The 27,826-nt window shown below is 46.0% G+C and overlaps 1 protein-coding gene across 2 annotated transcripts in view; it reads right to left on the bottom strand.

The window, feature by feature from the left end:
* MED14 (mediator complex subunit 14) overlaps nucleotides 1-27,826 on the bottom strand; it is an 801,766-nt gene that overhangs the window by 105,002 nt on the left and 668,938 nt on the right. For both annotated transcript variants that reach the window (XM_069204216.1, XM_069204217.1), the window contains one exon: nucleotides 712-894. In XM_069204216.1, the coding sequence (XP_069060317.1) occupies nucleotides 712-894 (183 nt within the window). The remainder of the gene's footprint in view (nucleotides 1-711; nucleotides 895-27,826) is intronic.

Raw genomic sequence — 27,826 nt, 5'->3', positions numbered from 1 at the left:
GTATTGTATTTGCAGGGGGCAGGTGGGGGAGTTGTCTGTTGGTGACAGGAAAGGAATTTCCTGTCGCCGGCATCCTTTCCGCCACGGTTTTTGTGGAGGAGCTAATGCGGTGGAAACCCTGGCGGAAAGCCGACTCATACCACCGGCGGTCTGCAGTGGACAGCTGGCCTGGAGGCACTGTTGTCCGGCCCGGCTGTCCTATCGCCCTGGTGGTACCAGCGCAGATGTGGCGGTTTAGCAGAGGCCAAACCGCCACACTCGTAATGTGGCGGTCTTCACCGCCGGTCCGACGGCACTGAGACTGCCACCACGGCTCTGGCTGTCTTTGGACCGCCAAGGTCGTAATGAGGGCCTATGACTGCGTAAACAAAGATTTCTGGAAGTCACAGAATACAGCTTGGGTATTTCAAATAAAGAACATCAAAATGCAATAATATCCAATAGAAGGGTAGCTATACAAACTGTTTGGGTAATAAGATACTTTTAAGGGTGTCACTTGTTTTTCATGCTCACTGATCAATCCGCCTTCTGCACAGATGGTCGGGAATCATGAATGCAACGGAAAATGTTGCACAGAATCTCTCATGTAAGGCCTGAACTGATATTTACACTTGAGAACAAAAAATCTTCACATGCAATGACTAACTATAATAATAAAAAAAGTGGCTATCTAATCATTCGGTATGCTGTAGTATTGCAACCATAACCTACTTGTTCCAGCTCGTGGGGAATGTGAGACATCAGGTATAGGTGAATGAAGGGATGTGCTTGCTGGTGACATCCCTGTGATCCGAGCAGCTGGTGATGGACCAGACACTTGTGGTGACCCTGGCCAATTTCCAACACGCTGATTTGGTGACATCATTGTATATGGGGAATTCGGGTCTAGCGTACCTGCAAGTTGTAAAAAATGAAAAAAAAAACTCAAATTACATTATCAAAAAGTGTAATATTCTGAAATGCAAAGCTAAAAAACAGTCTTTAAGCATTTACAAATATCCAGTTGTGCCATTTTGTGATCTATTTAATATTCATGGTCAAAGCTACATTAATTCACAAACTTACCTACTGTATTTAATTTTTGGCAAGTCAAATAAAAGGTAATTAAGTAAAGGTTACTAGTCTGACACAGGTTTGACCTGCTTCTCAAACTAACAACCCAGCTGCAAACATGGAATATAAATGGGCAATATATAACAATTTCCTATGCTGTATTTGGAATGCACTCTTATCCAATTTCACCTTACTTGTTCAACAGTTTATTTTGAGACATTTTTGTTGGAAATCTTGTGTTAAAGATCACTTTCAGAACTTGCAAAAAATGAAAATGTAACAACCAAAAATGCAAATGATTAACCAGTGGTGACCTGATCATCTCTACCACAATGAACACATGGTCCACATTTTCGCTTCCATTAAGGACTTCATGCTAACAGTAAACAAAATAATTCCCCATTTGACAGTACATTTCTAATTGCTATATTTAGTCCTCCCACAATTCACCATAGCCTTCCACACAGTTGAAGTTCCATAAATACTTGTTTTTTCATTAAGAATAAGTTACTTAGATTTAGTAATATTTGTTTCAATTGATGCAATATCTTCTATTTCTTATTCTGAATAGGGTTGGGCACTTTTAATACAGTTAAACAGACTGCCAAAATCGTGAAATTCGGACTTTAGAAAATCAATTTAAATTTCCTGATTTACCTTGTCCATGCAAAACATAAAAACCCACTAACCCCAGTTCCCAGGGACAGTTCCCTGTCCCAGGATGTCCCACAGGAGCCGCACCCAGCAAACGCAGACAACACAAATTACAGAACTAATAGAAAGCTGGTGGGCAGGGGATCGGTTCCTTCAGCGGAATATCATTAGAAGAAAGTTCTCTATCTGCTCAAATGTGTTGAAGAAGGTGATGTTCTAGGGGCTTCCAGAAGTCTATCTAGCAAATCTGAAAGCAAAGAATATGCTTCTAAGCCTGCTCATTCAGTTTCCAGGCATGTAAGTTTAATTTTTTTTTATAGTTAAGTACAGAATTAGTATATTCTGCTCTTGCTATTAGTATAACATGTTATTCCTTAACTGAAGGGGCCCAAGGGACTTGGAGTTTAGCCTCCTGAGGGATAGGTATCACATTCTCCTGACCTAAACTGGACCAGATGTACCCTGTTCTTCTGAATAAATTTTGGTATGAAAAGAAGCAACAGGATACATGCACAGTCTATTGAAGAAATGCTAATTTAGGTAGGGTCAAAACAAAACTTAAGTGAGCAAGTGTTTGAATTTGTAGTTAATACTAATGGCAAACAGATCCACTTCATTGTCCAAGCCACAAACATGGTTTTGAGTACCTAATGGCGGAGTTCTCACATGTAATTATCTGTGAGCAACCTACATCATAATCTAAGCATCATCTAGATAAGCTACTGCCAATTATTCTGCCCATGTGCCAATGTCACAGAGTTAGCGCCTTGTACCAGAGAGATTGCTACTTAACTCCACCTCCCTTGTTGGTGTCAAATATTGTAATGCTAGCAACACAAAAAGATGATGGACGGAGTGCTGAAACCTTTCAAAAACTCACCCCTAGTCACAGATCTGGGTTTAAACCATTTCTCTTTTGCTCACCATGCCACCCCAGTTTGGACAAGCCATATGCAAATCAGTCTTGAACCTGTTCCCCATGGAAACAGTGCAGCCCGAACTGCCAGGCCCTCCCTGGACTGGAAAAAAAGCATCCTGGGACCAGTTTCGGAGTATCACCCCTCATCAGACAGGCTAGCTTGAATCCAGTGGCACAGTGAGCAAGGGACCCACATCTGGGCATAAAGGGGGTGTAGTGACATCAGGCATAAGTAGCCCATTGGCTACTATCCTACACTTCCCGAAACACCTCTAAAATCAGTATTTAGGGGAGCCCCTGGCACCAGGAAATCAGATCGGCTGGACTCTGTGCCAAACCTGCCCGCTTACTTCTAAATTGCTAGAAAGGTGCCTCGTACTCCAGCTGCTGAAACTTCCAAAGGCCTGGGAATACTAGCCTTTGCCCCAGCACAAGGAACTACCGTGGAACAGCAGAGCTGTTTCCCTGCACATTTCCAGGCACCCAAGAAACCCTGAGGAGGATTCTCAATTGCCAAAATCTGACGCCAGACAGCACTGCACTGCACCTGTGCCCCCAAGCCCAAGTTGAAGTGGGCGAACAGTGCCAACATGGTCCCCAGCCTTCTCAGAACCAAAGCCCATTGTGGATCCCCCCACTGCGACCTTCACCCGGACGCCTGCAGTCTCTTTGTGCGGGGCCCCTCCAACCACGACTGCCTCTGGTGACAGTAATATGACAGACCGCTACATCCGGCAGAGAAGAGGACCACTGGTGTCTTGACGTACCCCAGGCTTGTGAGACCTTGAGTCCACTTGTTGATTCAGCTGGACTGGTCCCCCAGTCCAGGATTGCAGTCCTGTCTCTGTGGGCCCCTTCCACCGCAACTGCCACCGGTGATGGAACCCTCAAAGGTCTAAGGAACCTCAGACTGAGGAGAGGAGGACCACTGGTATCCCTAAGTCCCAGAGCATTGCAAGAACTGAACCACTTGGTGGTTCACCCTGATGGGATCCCCGACCGGACCGATCCCCATTGACTAACATTGGGCACCCAAAGCCATACTATACCTCTGCACTATGCCGCCCTTTGCAATCTGTTGGCATGTCCTGAACCTTGCCCAGTGCTTACCTCAAGTCCAGGAGATTGATCCTGTAAGTTGCTGTACTGAAGCGGTTTGCCTTATTTGGTTTTTCCTCCATAAGATAACACTGCAGCTTTCAAGAATTGCACTGTGTCGACTTTTCTGAACAGTAAAGATTTATCTTGCAAAACGTACTTACCTGATTGTATTGATTCCGTTGCCAAAACATTTATAAAGATACTTGTTATTTTGGTTAATTGGAGCGGATCACCTTATTGAGTCATTTGTCTCATTTATTGTGCAAATGTCTTGCACTCCTCTCTGATAAGCCTAAGGCTGCTCGACCACGGCACTCCCCAAAACAGTACCTTGGAACTGCTAAGAAATGCCCCTGACCACTAGTAAGGGAGCCCCTGGACTCTCTGCACAATATATCTGATTTTGATATATCATATAAAGAGCAAACTTCCTACAGGGAGCACACTGCAAAAATTTAGGATTCATCACATAGAATGAAAAGCTGCCAGAGAGCCAAGAAAGTTGGACTCCGTCAGGAAAGGTTCTCAGGAAGGTTGTAGGAAGCTGGCTCGGTATATGCTATCTCAAAGTGAGCGATAGTGTGCACCGAGTCCAGGAGCTCCCCAACTGGCTTGACAGCGGCAATAATAGATAATACTAATGCTCTATTTGTGGTAGTGTGGTTAGGCTTATCAGAGGGTAGTGTTAAGCATTTGTTGTATACACACAGGCAATAAATGAGAACACACACTCAATGACTTAACTGCAGGCCAATAGGTTTTTATATAGAAAAATATTATTTTCTTAATTTATTTTAGAACCACAAGATTCAAATTGTAGACAAGTACATTAAATGTAAGGTACTTTGCATAGGTATAGATAGCTGGCATCAACAAAAGGCAAAAAGTTAGGGGGTAACCATGCCAACAGTGGCATTATCCTGCACCCTTCCCCCCCTCCCCCCACACACAATGAAAGAGGATGAGACTAACTCTTCCCAAGAGAATCTTCATTTTCAAAGTGGAAGAACCTGGAAAATCCATTTGCATTGGCATGGACAGTCCCAGGTCTGTGTTCCACTACAAAGTCCATTCCCTGAGGGATATGGACCACCTCAACAGTTTAGGGTTCTCTCCTTTCATCTGCATGAGCCATCTGAGAGGTCTGTGGTCAGTTTGAACTATAAAGTGAGTACCAAACAGGTATGGTCTCAACTTTTTCAGTGGCCAAACCACAGCAAAGGCCTCCCTCTCAATGGCACTCCACTGCTGCTCCCTGGGGAGTAACCTCCTGCTAATAAAAGCAACAGGCTGGTCAAGGTCATCATCATTGGTTTGGGATAGTACTGCTCCTATCCCACGTGCAGAGGCATCTGCCTGCACAACGAATTGCTTAGAATAATTTGGAGCTTTCAAAACTGGTGTTCAGCACATAGCTTCTTTTAGGGTGTCATAGGCCCTTTGACAGTCTAAGGCCCAGTTAACTTTCTTGGGCATCTTTTTGGAGGCGAGTTCTGTGAGGGGAGTCACTATGGACCCATATCCCTTCACAAACCTCCTGTAGAATCCAGTCAAGCCATGCAATGCCTTGACTTGAGTCTGGGTTTTTGGAGCTTTCCAGTTCAGAACTGACTGGATCGTGGGTTGTATTAGCTGCACTTGGCCTCCACCTATAAGGTGACCCAAGTAAACCACTGTACCCTGCCCTATCTGACATTTGGATGCCTTGATAGAGAGGCCTGCTGCTTGCAGGGCCTGCACAATCTTCAGGTGGACCAGGTGATCCGTCCAGTTGATGCTAAAGACAGCAATATCATCTAGATATACTGCACTAAAGGATTTCAAGCCAGCAAGGACTTGATTCGCCAACCTTCGGAAGGTGGCAGGGGCATTCTTTAAGCCAAAGGGCATAACAGTATACTGATAATGCCCATCAGGTGTTGAGAATGCTGTTTTCTCTTTTGCTCCAGGTGCCATCTTAAATTGCCAGTCCCCTGTAGTTAAGTCAAGGGTACTTAAGAATTTGGCAGCACCTAATTTATCAATCAGTTCATATGCTCTTGGTATGGGGTGAGCATCTGTCTTGGTGACAGAATTGAGCCCTCTGTAGTCCACACAAAACTTCATCTCTCTCTTTCCATCCATGGTGTGAGGTTTGGGGACCAAGACCACTGGGCTAGCCCAGGGACTGTCAGAGTGCTCTATCACTCACAACTCCAGCATCTTGTGGACTTCCACTTTGATGCGTTCTTTGATTTGGTCAGACTGTCTAAATATTTTGTTTTTGACAGATAAACTGTCTCATGTGTCCACATCATGGGTACACAGATAAGTCTGTCCAGAGGTCAAAGAAAAGAGCTCAGCAAACTGCTGTAGAACTTGCCTGCAGTCAGCTTGCTGTTGGGCAGAGAGGGCGTCTGAATAGACAACTCCATCTACTGATCCATCCTTGTGGTCAGTTGAGAGGTCAGGGAGAGGTTCACTCTCTGCTTCCTGATCCTCATCAGTAACCATCAACATGGTTATGTCTGCCCTGTCACTGTAGAGCTTAAGGCGGTTTACATGGATCACCCTCTTGGGTTGTCCTGCTAGTGCCCAGGTCCACTAGATAAGTGACCTGACTCTTCTTTTCTAGCACTGGGTAAGGGCCACTCCATCTGTCCTGGAGTGACCTGGGAGATGCAGGCTCCAGAACCCAGACTTTCTGTCCTGGTTAGAATTCAATCATTGCAGCCTTCTGGTCATACCACAACTTCTAGAGTTGTTGGCTGGCCTCAAGGTTTTTCCTTGCCTTTTCCATGTACTCTGCCATCCTTGAGCAGAGGCCAAGCACATGGTCTACCATATCTTGTTTAGGCTCATGGAGAGGTCTCTCCCAGCATTCTTTTACAAGTGCAAGTGGTCCCCTTACAGGATGGCCAAACAGAAGCTCAAAAGGGGCAAACCCTACTCCCTTCTGTGGCACCTCTCTGAAGGACATCTCTGTTGGTGAAAAGCAGGCATGGCAGGAGGACATCCCTATTTTCTTTTGAGTTTTTCATGGAGCCCCCATGATCATGCCCTTCAATGTCTTGTTAAATCTTTCCACAAGACCATTGGATTGTGGATGATAAGGTGTGGTGAACTTATAAGTCACCCCACACTGATTCCACATGTGTTTAAGGTAAGCTGACATGAAGTTGGTACCTTTGTCAGAAACCACCTCCTTAGGGAAGCCCACTCTGGTAAAGATACCAATTAGGGCCCTAGCAACTGCAGGGGCAGTAGTTGAACTAAGGGGAATTGTTTCAGGGCACCTGGTAGCATGATCCACTACTACCAATATGTACTGGTTCCCTGATGCTGTGGGAGGTTCAAGTGGACCCACTATGTCCACACCAATCCTTTCAAAGGGGACCTCTACCACTTGAAGTGGAATGAGAGGGGCCTTGCCACTTGCTTGACAGGTGACACAGGAGCTGCAAACCTCCCTTACCTTCTGTGACATATTGGGCCAACAAAACTGGTTAACTAATCTTTCCCATGTCTTGGTTTGTCCTAAATGCCCAGCTAGGTGAATGTCATGGGTGAAGGTGAGGATGAACTCTCTAAACTCCTGAGGCACTACCACTCTCCTAGTGGCACCAGGTGTGGGATCTCTTGCCTCTGTGTAAAGGAGTCCATCCTCCCAATAGACCCTGTGGGATCCACTGACACTTCCTTTTTCCTGCTCAGCTGCTTGCTCTCTCAGGCCTTCAGGAGTGGGACAAGTATTTTGTCCCTGGCACAGATGTTCCCGTTAGGGTCCCCCCTGGGCCCAGGAGCTCGACCTGGCAAGGCTCCAGCTCCATGGACCCAGTTCCCTCAGGGCACAGGACCTCTTCCTGGGAGGAGTGGTCCTGTTTCTGATGCTGTACAGAGGCTGGCCCCCAGTCCTTTTACCTTTTCTCATGGAAGATTGAGCCATTATTCCGGGCTCCAACACTTCTTTTTCACTCTGTGCTGCTGTTTTTACACACACCCGTTTAGGGATACCCAGCATGGCTGCATGGGTCTTGAGCTCTACCTCAGCCCATGCTGAGGACTCCAGATCATTCCCTAGCAAACACTACTGGAATTGCAGAAGAGACCACTACTTGTTTCAGGCCAGTAACCCCTCCCCAATCTAAAGTCACCATTGCCATGGGATGGGCTTTAGTTTCATTGTCAGCATTGGTAACTGGATATGTCTGTCCAGCCAGATACTGTCCTGGGGAAACCAGTTTGTCTGTCACCATGGTGACACTGGCACCTGTATCCCTCAGGGCTTCCACCTTGTTCCCATTTATCAAGAGCTGCTGCCTGTATTTTTGCATGTTAGGCGGCCAGGCAGCTAGTGTGGCTAGATCCATCGCAACCTCAGAGGCTAAAGTAGCTTCAGTGTGAACCCTGATTTGCTCTGGGCACACTGTTGATCCCATCTGGAGACTTGTTATTCCATTGCTAACTGGAGTAGTAGTTGTGGGACTTTTCTTGGGACAGGATTTGTCTCCAGTTTGGTGTCATGCTGTTTACAGTTGTGACACCAGGCTTTCTTGGGATCAAAGTTTTTACCCTTGTACCTATTTGTGGACTGTGAAGAGGCTCGGGCCCACCCTCCTGAGCAGGTTTTAGGGCCCTTGTGAAGACTTTGATTTTGTTCTTGGATGTCTCACCACCCTTCCCCCTGGGTAGGCTTTGTGACCCCTTTCTTTTGGTCACACCCTGTGGAAGTCTTGGTCACCCTTGTCTTGACCCAGTGGTCTGCCTTCTTTTCCAATTCTTGGGGAGAAATTGGTCTACCAGATGTTGATACAACTTATCATTGAAGCAATTACTTAACAGATGTTCTTTTATAAATAAATTATACAGCCCATCATAGTCATTCACTCCACTTCCAGTTATCCAACCATCTAGTGTTTTGACTGAGAAGTCAACAAAATCAACCCAGGTCTGGCACGAGGTTTGTGAGCCCCCCCTGAACCTAATTCTATACTCCTCAGTTGAGAATCCAAAGCCCTCAATCAGGTCTTCATGAGGTCATAGGATTCTGCATCCTTCCCAGACAGTCTGAGGACTCTATCCCTACACTTACCAGTGAACATTTCCCAAAGAGAGATCCCCAGTGATATCTGTTTACTCTCTCAAAAGCTGTGAATCATTTGGTGAGATCATCAACTTCTTCATAATTAGTAACAATCCCTTTGGGGATTTTTAGGATGTCAGTATTCTCTCTGACCCTATTTAAATTGCTTCTTTTCTCTCCCTCTCCATAGCTAGGAGTTGTTTCTCCAAAATTAATCTTTTGTCCATCCTTGCTAAAAGGTAGTCCTCTTCATTGAGGTTGTCCTCAATGTTTACAGAGGGACAGGACTCCCCTGTGGAAGAACCAGACTCTCTGACTCTGATTTGTGGATACAGGGGTCTTGGAGCCCTGGTCTCCCTAGTTAGGGAAGGAGGGGGAAGTTCTACCTCCAAAGCCCCAACTTCTTCCCCATCTGAGGGGAGGTCTTCCCCTTCAGTAGAGTGGTCCCAGGAGTATTCTGCCAAGAGCTCCTGGAGCTTGACCTTGGTAGGACTGGAACCAGTTCCAATTTGTCTTAGCTTACAGAAAGTCCTTAGCTCTGCCATCCGTAGATGGAGGGAAGGGGTGAGGTTGAGTTCCATCACCATCTCATCTGTGCTAGTCATTATGTCTCTAAAAGTTGGGATTACTTTTTAAGAAACTAAAAACTACTTCAAGTACGTAAATCCTAACTTCTACAAAACCTTTAAACTTAAAAAGAGATCCTAACATGGACTTACACAAGGCCCTAGCAGGACGTTTACAAATTTGGCAAAATAGTCAAAATTCAAAAATCAATTTTCATATGACAATTTGGGAATTTAGTCATGTGATCACGTATTGGTTGAGTAGTCCAGCAAATGCAAAGTCTTAGACCCCAACGCTGATCCACCAATGTAGGAAGCTGGCTCTGTATATACTATCTCAAAGTAAGAGATAGTGTGCACCGAGTCCAGGGGTTCCCCAACAGCCTTGACAGAGGCAATAATAGATAATACTAATGCTCTATTTGTGGTAGTGTGATCGAGCAGGTGGGCTTATCAGAGTGTAGTGTTAAGCATTTGTTGTACACACACAGGCAATAAATGAGAACACACACTCAATGACTTAACTACAGGCCAATAGGTTTTTATATAGAAAAATATTATTTTCTTAATTTATTTTAGAACCACAAGATTCAAATTGCAGGTAAGTACATTAAATGTAAGGTACTTTGCATAGGTATAGATAGGACTTTGAATCAAAACAGTAATGTACACAGTTTGGCATAAAATGGAAATAAGCTATTTTAAAAGTAGACACTGTGCAAAATTCAACAGTTCCTGGGGGAGGTAAATACAGTTAGGTTAATATGGTAAGTAAAGCACTTACAAGTTCAGTCTCCGGGGCATAGGCATCCCACTGATGGGGGTTCAAGTCAACCCCAAACACCCAGCACCAGCAACATAGGGCCGGTCAGGTGCAGAGGTCAAAGTAGGGCCCAAATAACATAGGCACCTATAGAGACAGGGGGTGCTCCGGTTCTAGTCTGCTGGCAGGTAACTACCTGTGTCCTCACAAACCCTCAGCGGCACAGGGGCGGCCGGGTGCAGTGGGCAAACAAGGCGTCGGGATTCTAATTGAAATCATTGGAGGGACCCGGGGGTCACTCAGACGTTGCAGGCAGGGCACAGGGGGGCTTCTCGGGCCAGCTACCAACTGGGCAAAGATGAGGGCTGCCTGCTGGTGACTGCTGCACCAGTGGTTTGTTCTTCACGACCCTGGGGGCTGCGGTTGCAGAGCTTCTTCATGGCGTCAGATTTCTTCTTTCCGGGCAGTCACAGTTAGGGGGTCCTCGGGATTCCTCTACAGGCGTCGCAGTGAGGGTGCAGAGAGGCTAGCCCAGGTTGGACACGTCGTCAGTCACCTGGGGATCCTCTCCGGGTCATTGGTTTCTCTGGACACGGGCCAGGGACGTCGGGTGCAGAGTGGTGGGGACTCATGCTTCTGGAGTGAGGTGAGAGAACCTTTAAAGATGGTTTCTTGTTTCTTGAGGTAGACAGTTCTGCTGTCCTCTGGAGTTCTTGGTCCTTTTAGTTGCAGGGCAGTCCTCTGAATTAGCAGAGGTCGATGGATCGCAGGATGTGTCGCTGATGCAGGTTCTTTGAATGAGGAGACAGGCCAGTAGGGCTGGGGCCAAAGCAGTTGTTGTCTTCCTTCTTCTCTGCAGGGTTTTCAGGTCAGCAGTCCTCCTTCTTTGTAGGTCGCCAGGAATCTGATTTCCTGTGTTTATGGTCGCTCCTAATTACTAAATTTAGGGGTGTGTTAGGGCTGGAGGGCAGTAGCCAATGGCTACTGTCCCTGCGGGTGGCTACACCCTCCTGTGCCTCCTCCCTTTGGGGAGGGGGGCACATCCCTATTCCTATTGGGCTAAATCCTCCAAAACAAGATGGAGGATTTTCATAGGAGGGGGTCAAATCAGCTCTGGTCACCTCAGGGGTGGACCTGGCTAAGGAGGTGACTCCTCCTTGTTTTTCTCATTATCTCCCTGGACTTGCTGCCGAAAGTTGGGGCTGTGTTGGGGGGGTGGGGGGGGTGGGGGGGCCTCCACTAGCTGGAGTGCCCTGGGGCGTTGTAACATCAAACTTGAGCCTTTGAGGCTCACTGCCAGGTCTTACAGTTCCTGCAGGGGGAGGTGTGAAGCACCTCCACCCAGGACAGGCTTTGTTCCTGGTCACATAGTGCACAAAGGCACTCACCCTATGTGGCCAGAAACTGGTATGGAAGTGGCAGGCTGGCAGAGACCAGTCAGCCTAGTACTAGCAGTTGGTCTGGCATGCAGGGACATCTCTAAGATGCCCTCTGGGTGCATTTCTCAATAAATCCCAGTATTCAGTGTAGCCATTATGGAACTGTGGAGTTCTGTGTTTGACAAACTCCCAGACCATATAGTCTATATGGCTACCCTGCACTTACAATGTCTAAGAACTGACTTAGACACTGTAGGGGCATAGTGCTCATGCAGCTATGCCCTCACCTGTGGTATAGTGCACCCTGCCTTAGGGCTGTAAGGCCTGCTAGAGGGGTGACTTACCTATGCCACAGGCAGTGGGTTGTGGGCATGGCACCCTGAGGGAAGTGCCATGTCGACTTAGTCTCGTTCTCCCCACCAGCACACACAAGCTGTGAGGCAGTGTGCATGTGCTAAGTGAAGGGTCCCCAGGGTGACATAATACTTGCTGCAGCCCTTAGAGACCTTCCCTGGCCCCAGGGCCCTTGGTACCAGGGGTACCTTTTACAAGGGACTTATCTGTGTGCCAGGGCTTTGCCAATTGTGGAGACAAAGGTACAGTTTTAGGGAAAGAACACTGGTCCTGGGGCCTGGTTAGCAGGGTCCCAGTACACTTTAATTTAAAGCTGGCAACAGCAAAAGGCAAAACGTTAGGGGGTAACCATGCCAACAGTAGCATTTTCCTACAAAGGTGCACTGCTGAAGCCTGAATTGGGAAAAAAATTGGGATCACACTGGCTTGTGATGCCTCACTACTTGTCTACAAATGGCAGGCGTAGAAACATTTTCGCCCAAGCTGTCATGAAGGGATCCAACAGAGGAAGCAGCCATTCTGTGGCAACAACTATAGGCAGGAGAGCTTTAGCAAGTATAAGTCTGACTTAACTTCAGCCACTGGTGAGCGCAGCACTAATACTTAAGCAAGTGTCAAGCCTAACAGCACTCTGTGTTTAACATGCAGACCTTCTAAGCATACGGTGTGGGCAACTAGCTGACTGAATCACTGCATGCAGCCTTATTTCATAGCCTATCCAGAGCAACCTAAATGGGAGTCAAATAAAGCCTCAATGTGTGCAAAAGTCTGGGCTCTAGGAACATACTCTGCCAGAGAAAAGTGGTTTTCAAAGTCACCATCTTCTTCCTTGCTGGGGTCAGGGTTCTCGGTCACTGAATAACACTCTGGTGTCATTAGAGCAGCAGTTCTGTAAGCAGCGTCATGTCGTTTAAGGGGCTATAGATTTTATGAGTCTCTAACTCTTTTGTAAGTTTGATCTACAGCACAGAAACCATTGTTTGTTTCTGCTTGCGAAGGTCTACTTGCACTTGAACCTTCTGGGAAACTGATGTTCAATAAGTGCAGCCCACCTTGGTGGTAGGGGGTGGACCTGAATGTGTGGAGCATATATAAAGACACACCACATGGCTTGGGTAAAAGCCTCAATCTTCACAAGAGCAACAGAAGGTGAGTGGAAGGAAAGCTAACTTCTAAAATACTACTCTGGAGTTTGTAAAAAGTGCTGCATACTCTTGGATTTCTTCTTTGGCTCTCATGAAGCATGAGGAACATCTCTTTTTCCTTGGCAACCTTTAATATTTCTTGTTGAGAGAATATTTCTACTCCGAATGCTCCTGCTTCTGAGGTGACTTACATTCAATGGAAAACAACAAGTAAAACCCAATTTAGTGTGCATTGCTTAGGAGAATAATGGGCTCCCCATCTCTGAATGCTTTGGTATGCACGACAGCACAATTTTGACACTTTGAAGATTTGTAAGTTAACCCGAAGCACACATTTGCTGTGGGGTCTTAGATGGACATTTCTGCCCTATGGGACTAGTGTGATTTAACCTGGGTGACCAACCCATGCCACACCTCCTCTCTGCCTGTGACCTTGCCTCTCTCACATGCCCTAAAAAAAAAGGGGTTAGAAAATCTGATGATAATTAAGTATACATATCTCCTAAAACAATATTTGCATCTGAAAGGCATGGGAAGAAAAGGAACTGGCGACCAAGTTACTTACTACCAGTTACATTCTGTCTGGTGAATACTCTATATAATTTCAGGCTCCTCACCTTTATAATACTTCTAGGTGCCAGGTTGCATCCAGAGCAATTATTCAGCAATGCGCCATGCGTCAGTGCGTAGTGGTGTTTGGCTCTATGTTGTCTCCATGCAGCCCAGTCGTGATGGAGCAGAGGTGATTATAAGTGCCACCTCTATACACTGACATCAGTTTCTTCATTCTTTATTTGTCATCAGATGCAGAGCATCTCATAAAATAACAATGAGATTGTGCAGGTTCCTGAATGGGGACATTCTCAGATGTTCAAGAGGTCAGAACAGGGGACATGGCAAAGCAGGGCAACAAGATGGCAGCACATTAGGTGAGCTTCGCGGCTGGAGCCTTCGTCTCGGCATTCCGCTTGCTGAATAACAGCTATTTCCTGTGATCAATATATCATGGTGATGGACGAGCAACTCTGGCACGTAGTGAAATAGGTGCAGTCCTGGTGTGGGGATAGGCGGCCGCAGATTGGAGGAAGGCTTCTCCCATGGTGGCTGGCACAGAGGCCCATTGGGTCAAAGGGGTTGGATATGGCCACGCTGCCCAGGAACTCCACTTTTGAAACAACCACTGCACCGCCTTAGGCCTGCCTGCTGCCTAGCTAGGGTTGTCCCCCTTGGGGTTTCATGGCAGTCAGGCGGACCACAGGCGGCTGGTGTGGATGGCCCAACAGGGCTGCTGACCCTCTCATCAAGCACTGGGGCCTCTTGCAGCCTAATGGAAATGGGTAGCACAGCCCCACATCAATAAATACTACACTGACAAGCTGCAGGGCCATGCATAAAGCCATACTGGAGGATTTTGGTGATTCTTCACAAATGAGGGCAGGTACCATTGACTTTCCATTTCTACATGCTTGATTCCATTGACTGCCTGAAGCCCTGGTGATCTTTACTCTTTGAGTGGCCTTCTTCAATGTGACACTTTGCAACCTACCTGCCCCGCATTTGGGCCTACTGAGAGGTACTCACGCATGGAACCGCTTCTAACGTACCAGAGGCAGCGGGTATAGATCATGCTCATTAAATGGCTATGTAACCCTTAGCTGATTAACCTGACAGCCTAGCGGCTTGGGGTGGGAGTTCTGATGAAGCGGTTGCCCCCAGGGCAGCAATTTTTGGGGTTGTTCAGCCACACTGTTTCTATCACTGTGGGCAAGACAGACACAAGACAGTGTTACCTGGTGTGTAAAATCAAAGAAACATGTTAAATGCCCCACTCCTGGTGACTCTCAAGGCTCGGACACGGATGACAAAGCTGAGGGTGAAACTTAAGTCACTTCTGCTAGACATGAAGTCCACCCTTACAGCAACAGACCTCAAGATAAATTAGCTAAAACAATGAATAAGTTGCATGTTGGAGTGCCTTGAAAAACAGCACACACGTCTGCTGAGCAAAAGATTTCTGACACTGCGGATAATTCTGCGCGACAAGCCAAAATGATGAAAGGGATGCAGGAAGAACTTAGCCGCATGTGTCTCAAAAATGAAGATTTAGATGCCAGATGGAAACAAAACAACATGCGCATCCTGGGTATCTCAGAATCCACTGCTATGGACTGCACTGAAGACTATATAAAAAAACCTGTTGATTTCACTCTTTGGTGCCAAGAAATTGAGAGAGCATATTGAACCCTGGCTCCCAGTCTGATTCCAAGTGCACGACAGCGTCCCATCATTGCCAAGTTCTTCAACCACAGAGATTGAGACCAACTGCGTGCCTGGCTCAGGAGGCCAAAGAAAGGTACTATGCAGGAATGTGACTATCCTTTTGACCAGATTTCACACAAGCGGTGCAGGATGCTCTGAAAAAAATTCTCACAGTGAAAAAGACTGCAAGAAATAGGAACTCCCTTTATTATGCTTTATCCTGTAAGACTCAGATTCACTTGGAAAGGCAAAACAAAGGTATTGTCGGACCCTGTAGACACATTTCCCTTTCTTCAGCATTATTCACCATCTTGTGCTTCTGGGTCAACCCCCTTGGATCATCCTTGGACGAGGTCGATGGAGGCATGCTCCCGCTGGTCTAACATTCCCTGAGTGACTTCGATGGTTCAATTTCTGTTGTGCTCTGCTGCTAAATTCAATTGATCAATAGCTATGTCTTGTCTAGCTGGGCACTTGGCTCTGCATGTGACATAAGATCACTGTGCTAAGGGGTTTGTTGTAAGTGCATGCCGAATATTTGATGCTTAATTTCACTATAACTTGCTCTAGCCACCTGCAGCTTTCAGGCGTTGCCGGTTTAGCTTTAGTTACCTAGACACCTTAACTGGTGCAAATGTATTTGTGTTTTGTGGGGTGCAATGTTCTGGGTATCCACTGGGAAGTTGGGCCCAGGTGTGGATTGTAGGAGGGACTGGGCAGTTGATCAAAATGAAGTAGTGCTCCATTTAGTACATTCTGTTACAAGCTATGCTTTGTACCTGGCGGGCACTCTATTTCAATTATTATTATGGCAGGTACCAGGGAAAAAGGTCAAACCACATTAAAAATGATCACAGGGAACGTAAAAGTGCTCAATAACCTGAGGAAATGTAGACAGGCCCTTGCATATGTAAACAGGCATGCAGTAGACATTATTTATTTCATTATTATTAGTATTATTATTATTTTGTTTTGTTTTACAAAAGACACCTGCCACCTAGACAAGGGCATACGTTTGCTTCCAAATGGGGTACACACTGATATTTTTCCTTATATTCCACTTATTCTAGAGGTCATTCTTATTCGTAAATTGGTTCATTTTCAGTTTATAAGAAGCATGCTAGATCCAGAAGGCAGATCTGTTATTTTGCAAGGCATGATCAATTACACTTGTATCACTCTTATTAATTTGTATGGTCCGAATACGGACAGCCTTGAGCTCTTCCTTACTATAATGAAACAATGTGCAGAGTCGGACCCATGCACTATTATATAGGGAGGCAATCACAACGGTTATTTTGGATCCAGCCTTAGACTACACAGATCAGTGAGATTGGCGGCACACTAAGGCTCAGGAGGCACTTCAGAGGGTCATACAGCACTTCGATCTAGTAGATCTTTGGAGGTCACAATGCCCAGCAAACCGAGAATATACGTATCACTCACTGGTCCACAATTACTCTTCCCGCATAGACTTCTGGCTAGGACTGCAAAGATGAGATAGGCTGGTTTAGGGAGATAATCCATCTCTCCAGAACCCTATTGGATCACTCCCCAGTGATGTTAGTTCTTAGTTTGCCTTGCGGATGGAGACAGACATATTTATGGTGTCTCTCACCTAAGAATCTACTAGATCCTATATTTAGAGAGGAAATCAGTCAAGCCATTGGAAACCATCTAGAGGTCAATAAGGGCTCAGTTAACTCGGTCGCTACCCTATGGAACGCCCTCAAAGCTGTTATCCGCGGGAAATGAATAACCAAAGGTAATGGGATCTTAAATTTTAGTAGAGCCTGGCTTAATAGCCTGGAGAGTGAATTACACACACTGGAGCAAAAATACGATTTCCTTCAGGATAGGTTCATTTTAGCCCCCATGCAAGGTTACGGAAGAGGCAGCCAGAGAGTTAAAATTCCTAGGCAAATACGTATTAGCGTGCCAATATAGGGAGGGACGCACACGCTTGCAACACTGCTCAGACCTAACGCGGCTGCTTGTCGTATCACTCACATACAGACATCTTAAGACCGCCAACTACATACATTTGATGCCACTGTAGAAACAGTTGCAGCATTCTATAGGGATATGTACAACTTCAAATTACAGATCGATGTCCCTGCCATCCACACTTACCTAGAGATGGCTACTTTGGGCTGGTTAGGGCTCGAGGACTGCACTTCACTGAATCAACTAATCATGGTAGAAGAGATCATGCCTGTGATTCGGCAGCCTAAGAACAGGAGTGCCCCCGGTGGGGATGGCCTCCCTGCTGTATTTTATAAAGAATACACTGAGAAACTCGCTCCTTTGCTTGTGGCAGTACACGAGGAGGCATATGAAGCTATAAGTCTTCCACAGTCTATGAGGGAAGTGCTTATTACCACGCTTTTTAAGCCTGACAAGTCCACAGAGCTGATTCTTATCTCTCTCTATCCCTTATAAATGAAGACAAGTAAGATAGCTAAAATACTGGCGAAAAGACTGCTGTCCCTTATGCTACGCATAGTACAACCAGATCATTCTAGTTTTATTCCAGGGCATTCCATCACTGATGACCTTTGATCATTGTTTCCTCTCACGCATCAACAGGACCCTAGTCTCAAAGTCACGGAAATGTGTCTTGATGCCGCCATGGCTTTCGATACTCCTGTGGGTGCTGAGTCAGACGGGGCTGTGTAAGACAGTGACAAGATGGGTCCAGCTCCTACATACTGGCTCCCTGGCCCAAGTTCAGGTAAATGGAGGGATATCCCCCGTTTTTTTGATCAGCAAAGGCACCCATCAGGGCCTCACTATGGAGCCCCTGGTATGCCACCTTTGGGACTTCCATTGTAGGCGCGGGATCAATCTGGGATATCAATATATACATTATTATCCATTTATGCAGAAGATGCATTACTGGTGGTGCGGGACCCAGAAATTAATCTGAGCCCTACTATAGCCTTAGAACCCGCCGTAGCGGGCTCTACCGGCTATTAAAGGCCCGCTCCCCACGTTAAATGCCCGAGCCGAAGGCGAGGGCATTTAACAAGGGAGAGGGACTTTAATAGCCGGTAGAGCCCGCTACGGCGGGTTCTAAGGCTATTAGAACATTCTGCCACACAGGGCAGAATGTTCTATTAAAAAAAAAAATGTTCACGGAGCCCGAGGGGATTTAAATCCCCTCGGGCTCCGTGAGGCTTTGTTCACAGCTGTTGCTGTGAACAAAGCGAACATTGGAATGTTGGCGCTGCAGGCTTTTACCGGCCTGTAAAAGCCCGCAGCACTCCATTGTCTTCAATGGACAAGCCAACATTCCAATGTTCTAATATATATGAGATTATACAATTTGGTCTACTCTAATCCCGCTCACGAGTGCTACCACAAAGCCCTCTCTGTCTTACCCACTGCAGTGGCATATAGGACCGGTCTGCTACTTAGGCATCCTATATATCGTGTAGATCCACAGAAGATTTTCCTAGAGAATTATGGAACATATATTGATGGGCTACCTGCATGAGTGGAATGTTATCACTCTCCCTGTCCTTGGCAGGCAGAACAGCCCTGATGAAAATGATAATACTAAAGTTACTACATATGGTTCAAAACATATTTATTCTATTGACAAAAGGTCCTTTTTAACCAGTTGACCACCCTCATGATTTGATTAGCCTTGGCGGGCAAGCAGCCTCTTCTGAGCTGGGGTAAGTTGTGCTTGCCATATAACAGGGGGGTTTCCGCACCACACTTCAAGGTATATTACTTGGTAGCCTAGGTTTAATTTCTGCACCACTGGGTTCATAACTGCTGGCAAGCCCCTTCCCTTGCGCTGGAAAAGGGACAAATATATCCACTTCATACATAGGAGAACCCCTATTTCTGGTTTGCCAGACCAGTGCAAAAGATCCACAAGGTTAGATTCCTGGGCGTTGTCTATACTGGCTGCATTATGTGGCATCACTGTGATATACGCCCCATTCACCCAACACTATGGCTCTTTTCTTATTAATCGCTCCTCCACTCTGATGGCTCATCTCCACAGCAAAAATCATTACATTAGGCAGTCTTTTCCAGAACCATGACTTTAAACAATATGGAGAGTATCTGGGATGCACACAGTAAACACACTCATGGACACTATTACATACGGCACACTTTACAAAGCTACCCATAGACTTTACCCCATGTTTCCTAAGGAACCATCGGAATGGCCGGTAATGTCCCTCTTTTTGAAGACTCTGAACCTCATTAAACTTTTATCACACTTGAAGTCTGCAGTTATGTCCCTGATAGATGGGAAGTCAACTAGACCACAACTGCAATGGGCTGAGGACTTTGACATTTAATTCACGGATGTGATGTGGAAATATTGCTGCCAGCAGACTGGAGAGGTCTCCCCCAACGGTACATATAGGTTAATCCATTATAAGTCCATGCAGCAGGCATACCTTACACCGAAGATTCTAGCTAGGTACACTCATAATGAGGACACTAGATGTAAAATGTGGTTTATGGTATGCAGATTTCCTTCATTTAGCATGGAACTGTCAAGGCATTGCTATATGTTGGGACAAAGTACTGCAAGCTGTGACGGCCATGACTCCACTTGGAATCCAGCTCTCTGTTGACATTGTTTTATTAGGGCGTGCTAAAAATATTCCTAAGGCCTTTTCAAAGTTTATCTCAACTGCGATTTTATTGGGTAAAGGTAGAGTTCCCATGGTATGGGGGGCCGCCGGTCCCCCAAATTTCAGGATTGGCTTAAGGACATGATTATTTTTGAAGAATGGTCAGAAACCTACTCTTCCCAGTGCTTCAAGACCTTACGACTTCTGGGAGCTGTTCCGGACATACTTGCTTACTCTTCCCCCTGAATGGTGGCCATGTCTTTGTAATTGTAGTATCTTTATTGAGTCAGTGCTTTTTTTTTTAATCATGAGCCCTTTACAAAGGAATGTTTTTTTATAAATGGTTGTCATATTTTTGTTGCTTTTTCCATTTTGGCTCTGATGAGCTGCTGTATATTTGTTTGCCTGTTGTGCAAGGCATATCCTACTTACCCGGTAGGCATCTGTTTGTGGCACGTAGTGCTGTAAATTCAAATGCTCTGCATATTCCTGCCATCTAGTGTTGTGTCAGGATTGGTGCAAGTTGCTGTTCTTCGAAGAAGAGTCTTGAGTCACGGGATTGAGTGACTCCTCCTCTCAGTAATACTGTGCATCAACATCAACTCCTTATTTAGATTGCTTTCCCGTAGGCGGGTGGATAAAGGAGTGACAGACAGGAAATATAGAAAAAAGATGTCTTTGCAATGTATAAATACATAAGTACAAATATATACAAGAGTATAGTAACTGCAACGGCCAAATGCGTCCAAGGAGGAGGGAGGACGCATGTGAAATCTACAGCACTGCGTACCACAAACAGATGCCTATACAGTAAGTATCATATTCCGTTCAAAAGCATGTGTGGCTGTAGATAAACATGCTCTGCATAGACTGTAAAGCAGTCCCTGCAGAAGCAGTGGCTAGTCTGTAGGAGATGCAGTTGACTCAAAGATCGTTCGTAGCACAGCTTGACCTACATTGGCTTGTTGGCATGCTTGCAGATCCACACAATAGTGTTTTGTGAATGTGTGTGGTGTTGACCATGTAGCTGCTTTACAGATTTCAGCTATAGGAATGTTTCCAAGAAAAGCCTTAGTAGCACCCTTTTTCCTAGTGGAATGTGTGATAGGGGTAACAGGTAATATTCTTTTGCCTTTAGCACAGCACGTCTGGGTGCATTTAACTAGCCGTCTAGCTATGCCAGATTTGTATATTGGGTTGCCTTTGTGTGGTGGTGAGAGGCGACAAAAAATTGTTTAGGTTTCCTAAAGTCATTGGTCCCATCTATGTAAAACATGAGTGCTCTTTTGACATCTAAGGTGTCGAGAGCCCTTTCTACAACAGAGTCGGACTGCAGAAAGAAAACTGGTATCTCAATGGATTGGTTCATATGGAATTGGGAACCCACTTCAGGAACACACTTCAGGTTTGTGCAAAGGACTACCTTGTCTTTATAAATCTGGAAGAAAGGTTCTTCCCAGGTTAGTGCTTGGAGCTCACTGACCTGCCTGAGTGACGTGACGGCCACGAAGAAGGCTACCTTCCAAAAAAGGTATTGAAAAGGATATTTATGAAGCGTCTCAAAAGGAGGACCCATAAGACTAATGAGCGTAATGTTGAGGTTTCAGGAAGGTGCAGGAGATATTCTGGCTGGAATGACCCGTCTAAGGACTTCCATGAAAGCCTTAATGACTGGAATTCTGAACAAAGAAATATGTTGCCTGATCTGTACATATGCAGCTGTAGCCGCTAAATGAATGTGAATGGAAGTGCAGGCTAGATTTGCCTTCTGCAAGTGAAACAAGTAACAGACTATCTCCAGGACAGGAGCTACGAGCTCCTTGTCCATACATTCCTGAGCCAAATCCAAAGTTGTCTGTGCGGACTAAGACAACCTTGTGAAATAGGTGATGAAAAAATGCTTCAAGGGCTAGAAACACTGCCTGAAGATCAAGGTAATTGGTGTTAAGGGATTGATGACTGAGATTCCAGAAGCCATGTACTATGAGGTCTTGAAGGTGTGCGCCCCACTCCATCAGTGATGCATCTGTGGTCAGTATGACTTGAGGCACAGGGCCCAGAAAAGGCTAGCCTTTCAACAGGTTAGTGGTAGTCCACCATTGCAAGGAACGGTGAGTATGGAAGACTAACAACACTATATCTTCTAGGTGACCCAGTAACTGAGACCTCTGACGAGACTGACACTGCTGTAGGGGATGCATGTGAGTCTGGCATAGGGAACGATGGCAATGCAGGACGCCATAATTCCTAACAGGTGCATATAATAGTCCTGCCTGTGTATGTGCGATTCTCCCCTGAAACTGGGAGAGAAAAAGCTGAAAACTCTGAACACTGGCCAGGTGGGGGTATGCTAGCCTCAACTCTACATTGACAATAGTTCCTAGGTAAGGCTGTATCTTAAGGAGTTGGAGGTGGGATTTGGCAAAGTTGAGTGTGAAGCCCAGAGCGAGAAGGAGATTCACTGTAGTAAGGTACTGGCTTTGATGAGCCAATTGTCTAGGAAAGTGAACCCATTGATGTTCAGTCTTCTGAGGTGTGTGGCAACTACTGCTAAACACTTTGTGAAGACTCAGGGAGCAGTAGTGACCCCAAAAGGCAGGACTTTGAACTGGTAATGTTTGCCTGCATTAGCAAACCTTAGATACTTTCGGTGTGCAGGGTGGATGGGAATATGAAAGTAGGCTTCCATTAGATCTAAAACGATCATAAAGTTGCCTTGTTGTAGCAGTGGAATATCATCTTGAAGAGTAACCATGTGAAAGTGTTCTGACAGGATGTGCTGGTTTAATTGTCTGAGGTCGACAATAGGCCTGAAAGCCCTGTCCTTTTTGGGAATGAGGAATCACTGGGAGTATACCCCTGATCTCTGGTGTTTTAAGGGAACAGGCTTGATGTCCCCTTTGAGAATAAGGGATAAACCTCTTGTTTGAAAAGGGTGAGTTGTTTGAGGGATAGCCTGTGAGTGCAGGGGGTAATATTTGCATGGGTGGGTAATGAGCTCCAGACAATAGCCATGTTGAATAATGGAAAGGAACCATTGGTCCCTGGTAATGTTGATCCATTCTGAATAAAAGTATTGGAGCTGTCCCGACAGGTGTGAAATGAGCAGGGAGATGGAGGTAGTCACTGCTTTGCGGTGGAGAAAGAGCCTCGGTAGGCGGTGCGCTTACCTTGGCTGATTGTTAATGCCTCTATAGGACCCCCTGTAGAAACCACCTAGAATAGGAGGCTTGAGGCTGTCTGGATTTGGATGTGGAGGATGTGGATTTATAGGAGTCTCTGAAACTGGGGTGGGAAAAAGTACATTGGGTCAGAAGGAGCTGGCTTATATCTTTTGTCTACTCCAGGGGTGATAACCTTAGAGCGGACAGGATCCTTGAAGATTTCATCAGCATGACAAAGCATACCAGGGTATCGTTAGTAGAAATTGAATATCCCTGTGTGTAGATGTCAGTGTGTCAAACAGGAAGTCCTGCTTGATGGGGTCCCTGTGTAGCTCTACATTGTGAAATGCATCTGCTCTTGCCACTACTTGTTGGTAGGAAGTAGTGTCCTCTGGTGGTGAGGGGCGAGCGGGGTACAGGTCAGGATCACTGGAAACAATAGTGTCAGGCTCATAAGTGCCCCAGGGATCTGGATCATGTTGTGGCCCATCCATATCTTTCCCAACAAATAAAGGGGACCCTTGAGGGGTGTAATCTCTTGAGGTAGATGAGACAGGAGGATGAGGAGGGGAGGTAGGTGGAGAAGAAGAAGGGGGCGGAGGGGGAGGTGCAGCAGAAGGAGGAGGAGGAGATGGAGAAGGGCTGCGAGAGGGGCTGGTGGCCTTGTCCTTACTTATTCTCTTTTGTGGTGGAGGAGTTTCCAGGGCTTCCTAAAAGGACAGCTTCCTCTTTAACTGTACAGGAGAAGTGGCAACAATGCACACTGTACCCTCCCGAATTTGGAGGTGCCTCTGATGAGTGTCCATAGTCCCCAGTATAAGCTCTACAGGAGTAGGGGTAGCAGAAGACTGACTGGAGTCTCTGTGTTCTGTAGTTTTCAGTCCCGCGGGTTTTGGCACTGAATGTTTTGTCTGTGCAATTTTGTCAGCACCGACGTGGAGAATGTGGGTGGTTTGCTAGGAGCTGAGGTTTGGATTTGAAATGGAGACGATGTCTTGGTTTGAAGAGCTGGAGGTCGAAGCTTAAGACGATGGTTTGGTCTTGGCTTTTTTTTGGAGCTGAGCCGGAATGTAGGGCAGCCGACACAGGTTTTTGGTTCCGACCATGTTCTGGTGGTGGGTGCTACCGGTGATCTTGCAGGGGCTTTTTCAGAGTCTTTGGGTGGTAAGGAGTGGCCAGGGTACTTGTGGGTTGTGCCACTGTTATCTTTTGGCCTTTGCTACTGCACTTTGGAGTCGGAAGAGCCCTGGATGGAGAGAGCTTGTGCAGGTTCCCCTTAGCAAAGATGGCTAGGGTGTCATCCAGTGTCATACGCGCTATTTCCTGTGGATGTGCCCTTCAATCTCGTAGCATTTTCTTTGACCAGAAAGATTTGCAGGTGTCTCAGGCAGCCTCTTCATGATTGGGGGAAAAGGCATAGGTTACATACCATATGTTGATCGGTGTCTGGAAATTTAGTATGGCACCGAGTACAGAAGTGAAATGGCGTTTGTTTCATCAGGTTGGCATATTGTTCGGTGCCGCATGGTAAGGAAGGCCGGAGGTGGGCGAGGACGCCCCAAAAAGCGTGCAGTCGGTGCCCGGACTGACAATTCGAGGCAAGTGCTTTGATGGGAAAGGCATGCATGCAGAAACAATACTGTCGAAGAAGGTAAGAAGAAAAGAAAGACTTCGAACAAGAGTCAAAATTGAGTGAGTCAAAAGAAAGAGCAAAGACACACACGTCTAAACCTGACGGCGGAGAGAGAAAACAATCTAACAAAGAAGTTGCTGTCCATGCACAGTATCACCGAGAGGATCCGCCGCTTGATCCTGTGAATCGAGACACTTCTTCCAAGACAAAAACAAACTGCACCACTCCGGACCCAACACTAGATGGCAGGAGTATGCAGAGCATGTGTATCTACAGCCACACATGCCATCAAACACTGTAGAGGGTGGATTTATTCATCCTCTGGGGATCCTTCAAGATCCCATCAACAGACCTTCAATAGTGTCCTGACACTGGGGAACTAACTGCTAAAAAGGGTTTGATTAAAACTATCCAATATGCATATTCATGGTTGCTATCACCCTTGTCCTGCTAAAGACCCTTGGGAAATAATTATAGGAGTAGAAATGTTGACACTTTCACCTCTGAACTGCCATGCATTGTAATATTTACAAACCGTATTCTAAATCTGAATAATTTTCAGAAAATCGTAGAATTAACTAGCCCACAGTGTTGATTATTTTGCTTTGTATATAGCACTAGCGCACTACTAATCATTTATCTCACTGTTCGCTCACTGCATGGTTTGTTGGAGCACCTGCAGTATACCTGTCCATATATGTAGAATATACAGTAAATAAATACAATGGTTATATCACAGCATGTTGTTAAAATGTGGATTTCAAGAAAGTTAAGGCTTAAGACTTATTGGAACATTCGTTTTTCATATAATCCCCCGGGTTCCTAGGAATACAGGGTTGCCTCATACTAAATTGTTAGTTCAATGGCATCCTTCATCAGAAGAAGCATGGCTTCTTGTACTGAAAGTTACTCTGGTGCAGGAGGAAGATAGGGCGGGTGGAAATTAAAGACAGGGAGTAACCCCACTGAATGATCAGTATGACCCACCTGTCTCATGTGACTGATCTCTAGCCAAGGAGAAATTAAGCTATTGTGCCTCCTACTGCTTATGCCTGAGACCATGAAGGCAAACTAAAGCAGCTTGGAAGCCGCTGGAACAGAGGAAGAAGGGGTGAAGGGTTGCTGTCAAAGATGGTGTGAGGGGTCTCGACCGCTGCCTCGTTCTCTGCCCGGAAAGACATAGGTCTGTTAGTGTAATACAGGCTGGAAGGGCTGGTGATGTCTGTTAGCCTGTCCTCTAAAATAGCATTCATATGTTCGCTTACTGTTGGTGAAACTGTTGGGCAGAAAACAACAGTCCCCAAAGATTGTGCTGTTGTGCCACGGCTAACCTTAAATCATTCTCACTCCGAATCAACCTCATTCCACCAAAGGGTAAATCCATCAAGGATGCTTGCACTTATCCTGATAACCCGGCTGATCTCGTCCAGAAGTGTATTCTAAGCATGACACTGGAGCCAATAAGTCTGACTGCAGTTTGTGGTGCCTAGATCGGCACACAGCACATACTTGGCAGCATCCTGGCCATCTTGTACTGTTTGGGCAAATGAGGCGCTGAGGTCGTCTAGGTTGGCCGGCAAGATCTTGTTAGTCATGTCCCAAGAAATGTGGGTGTACCTTCTCAACAGGCCTGCTGCAAATCTGTGGGCCAAGCTGTCTGAGAATTTTTTTTTCTGAAACGGTCATCACACTGACCGGAGGACTGGTCAAAAACAATTTGGATTGATCGTAATACACGGCTGAATTAAACCCTTATAGCATTTGCATGCCATTTGAATTGACTGAACACCCAGCAAACCTTTTCTCTATTTCAGAGGCGCATCTTTTCTTCCTCTAAACAATCAACTACAAAATGTAAGAGTAGTTGCTTGACTCTGCTGGTAGACAAAGTTAAACAGAACCTAAAGGTCGCTTTGCCCTCCTTGACTAGTGCCAAGGAGGAGACTAGCTCCCCCCCTTTTTTAAGCATATTTTATTGAGTTTTGCAACTGAACCCCTGTGTGTGCAAAGCATCCAATCCCAGCAATTAAGTATACTTTCATGTTACTACAAATATTCAAACCATAAGGAAGGGGTAAATTAGTACATTCAAAACCCAGCCAAATCCCACCCAGCCCATCCCCTGTGAGCTGAGTTGTAATTTAGCCTGTAGAGGTAGAACCCTCAGTGCCCTAGCGCCGTGTAACAAGGAAGAGCAATGTGTGAGGAGCTATCCACGTCTGATACCTATAGTGAAGGAGCCTATAGCTGGTATAAGAAGTTAGTCCGCATACTAGGCATAGACTAGTCCTTAAACCTTCTTTTTTCAGCGACCCTGCTGGAGACTCTGATGGTGAGTCGTCTTCCAGGATATAAGGATCTCTACAACAGTATCCCAGGCCTGAGTGCCAATCCCCGTTTAGCTTCCCTTGTCATAACGCTCCCCCTCTCAACTTGCCCGTTTTATCAATTCTTTATGCCAGGTGGAAATGTGGGGTCCTCTGGGGGCCTTCCAGTTCCTAGCTGTAGGAAAGCACCCTTTTTGACATGGTTAGCTCCCACTTTTTGCCTGGTTTCTGATGTGGCTTTGACTGTTAGTGCAACGAGTCCCTGCTAACCAGGTTCCCAGTGCCAGATCTCTTTACCTAAACTGCACAGCTGTTTTGCACAACTGGCAAACTCTTTAGTTACCACTGTAAGTCCCTAGTAAATGGTACCCCTGGTACCTAGGGGCTAGGGTACTAAGGAAAGTCTCTGAGGGCTGCAGCACCAATTGCATCACCCTCCGGGACCCCTCACCTAATCCACACAGAGCTGCCATTGCCGACTGCGTATTTTGGTGCATGCTAAATTGAAAACATGACAAGGCAAACACCCGTGTGCCCCTAAGGCTGGGTGCATATAGGCCCATATGAGGGTATATATGCATGAGCAGATATGCCCCTGCTTTGTCTCTGTCGATTCTGAGACATAGTAAGTACACAGGGAAGGCATTGTAATTGCATGTGTTGGACACTGGTCTTTACGAGCTCCCCAGCTACATGTTGGCTTCTCTGAATCTCTAAATCCTGGGATGTTTGGTATCAAACATCTCAGAATAATAAGGTCTCACTGACCCCAGTGATGGGTTTGTTTATAAATGCACACAGAACCTACCTAGCTACTTGTGTTTTCACTGACTGGTACCA

The sequence above is a fragment of the Pleurodeles waltl genome, chromosome 8 (assembly GCF_031143425.1).
Source record: "Pleurodeles waltl isolate 20211129_DDA chromosome 8, aPleWal1.hap1.20221129, whole genome shotgun sequence".
NCBI lineage: Eukaryota > Metazoa > Chordata > Amphibia > Caudata > Salamandridae > Pleurodeles > Pleurodeles waltl.
Note: the sequence above shows the minus strand (reverse complement) of the source record. Positions and strands in the feature narration are given on the sequence as shown.